Raw genomic sequence first — 2,371 nt, forward strand, 5'->3', positions numbered from 1 at the left:
TTGATGCAAAATATGTTACGGGTATGATTCAATTCTAATTATGTGAACTTTTTCCAATGGGATGGATGAACAGTTTGTTTTGACCAACTGCCATTCCAAGTTGTTCCAACGTGTGAGATTTGATGGTACTGTATGCATTTGTATGCAAGAGATGGTCCGGACAAGGATTTACTGTGACGTGCATTAGATTGCAAAAAGTAAGTAATTGACCGAGTTATAGTATACGACACACCACCATCCCAAATTTTTCCTATATCTGAAGTTTGATATGCAAGATATTGTCCGGACAAGAAAATGTTAACAGACTGATGGACGGACAGATGGACAACAACTCATATATGGGTGTATAAAAAGTCATATCAAAACTGTATATTAGGGGTGTAACAAATACAAATGGTGGCAATTACGATACATATCACGAATAAGAGGTAACGAATACGAATATGTATTCATGTCCATCAATACAAAAGTGAAAAGGTTTTGCCAAAAGGAAAAAACAACAACAATATTCATTTATTTATTTAATCATAGTGTGTCTATTGTTTAGTTCAGAATCACGTTCTTTTTAAGGAATACTAGCTATCAGTGTTTCTGCCAGAACAAATGTTTTGTGTATGGCCCTATGGAATTGAATGCCTCCCCCAGAAAGAAAATGGGTTAAGTTTAGGGTTAGGGATAAGAAAATCATACAGTAATGATAAGAGTAATTAATTTTTGTCAAAAAGTTAACTGCCAAAACATTTAGGTATGACAGCATCCATATGGCAGAAACCCTGACTACAAAATGTCTACATTTCCACAGAAAAGTGAAGCCCTTTAAGGCGATTGTGTTTTCTGATATGTCTAAAACAATTTAAAATCATGTTTGTATTGCCAGGGTGCTCGTTAAGAATTAAACAGATTTATTTTGCTTTAATCAGCCATTAAAATATGTGTGTGTGTTGTGTGTGTGTGTGTGTGTGTGTTAGAGAGGGCGGGGGGGGGGGGGGGGGGGGTGTGGTGTGTATGTGATGTGCGAGTGCATATACCTGACTGCTTTAATTGTACATTTTTAGTAGATATCGTTGCCTTAATATGTAAAAACTAAACTTAAAATTAGTCAGTATAGTATCTACAACAATTTTGGTACTTACTAGTGTAATTCTGCAACCAAAGCCGATTCTTATATGCGTGATAAAATATCAAAAAATTAATTACTAACAGCTTTAATTCACCCCAAATAGTTAAAACTCGAATCAAATATGTTGGTCAATGAACTGGTCTCCAGTGTACATAATCAGTAACAAGTGTCAGTAATGCCGGTAGCAGTGTTCTTTATCGGGGGGGGGGGGGGGGGGGGGGGGGGGGGGTGTAGGTCAGTGGTAAAACCCTCGCCTGATGCGTTGTCGGTCTGGGTCAGTGGGTCCATTTTGCTATTTCTCGTTCTAGTCAGCTAGCTTATTAAATAGCTGGCAACTGTCAGGTAACTAGCTTGCGACAAGGTTGTACACGCATATCTTACACGGTAGTAACTACCGCGTTTCGAGCTAGTATTTAGAACCTTTTTACAACCATGCGACCAGCTTGCCATGGGCTCCCCGCAAGGTTGTGACGAGCTTCCTGCACGCTTGTGACAAACTTCTCACAAGCTTTAGACAAGCTTCCTGCACGCTTGCGACGATCTACCTTCAAGCTTGCGCCATCATCAGCGGCGGCCATCTTGCATCTTATCTAATTCTCAAAAAACCCCAACAATTGTCAGTTCTATTGTGAAAAACATGAACTATTAAAACAAAAACATGTTACATGTTGTCAAATACTTAGGCTACAAAATTAGTTTTCCTGTATGATAGACATGCTCCATGTATATGGGATAGTCTTGACTAAACTGATATCTAAAAAGCTCCTGGTCCTATATTATTATTATTATTATTATTATTATTATTATTATTATTATTGTTTTATGTTATATTCCTCAACTATCTGGAGATCCACACTGGTGTAAGTTAATTTGTTTGTTTCTTCTTGTTTTCTTTTTTTCCCCTGTTCCACCAAGCAGGGTTCAACCAAACTTGGTCAAAATGATCCCCTTATAGACCTGACCAAGTGTTCTTATTTTTCAGGCCGATACAAATTCCTAGATGGCTGCCCTGCCCTCTGAATAACTGAGACATTGTTTTCTTAAATCTCTTTCTCACGTCCCACCACGCAAATTTCAATCATATGTATTCCTACTGATTCTCTCATGGCCCTGACCAAGTTTGTTATTTTTTAGGCAGATTTAAAATCCAAGATGGCCGCCCTGGTTGCACAGTTGAAGATATGCATACAGCAAGCTTGCAAAAATTAAAACATTCTTCAGGGAAGTCTTGCACAGTGAAAGATATGCCAT

At 38.1% G+C, this 2,371-nt stretch overlaps 1 protein-coding gene across 1 annotated transcript in view; it reads left to right on the forward strand.

Annotated features, from left to right (window-relative positions):
- Positions 1-2,140, forward strand: part of LOC121386132 — a 33,034-nt gene extending 30,894 nt beyond the window's left edge. The window contains exon 4 of the mRNA XM_041516932.1: positions 2,103-2,140. Within this exon, the coding sequence (XP_041372866.1) occupies positions 2,103-2,140 (38 nt within the window). The remainder of the gene's footprint in view (positions 1-2,102) is intronic.
- Positions 2,141-2,371: the final 231 nt, after the last annotated feature.

The sequence above is a fragment of the Gigantopelta aegis genome, chromosome 12 (genome assembly GCF_016097555.1).
Source record: "Gigantopelta aegis isolate Gae_Host chromosome 12, Gae_host_genome, whole genome shotgun sequence".
Lineage (NCBI taxonomy): Eukaryota > Metazoa > Mollusca > Gastropoda > Neomphalida > Peltospiridae > Gigantopelta > Gigantopelta aegis.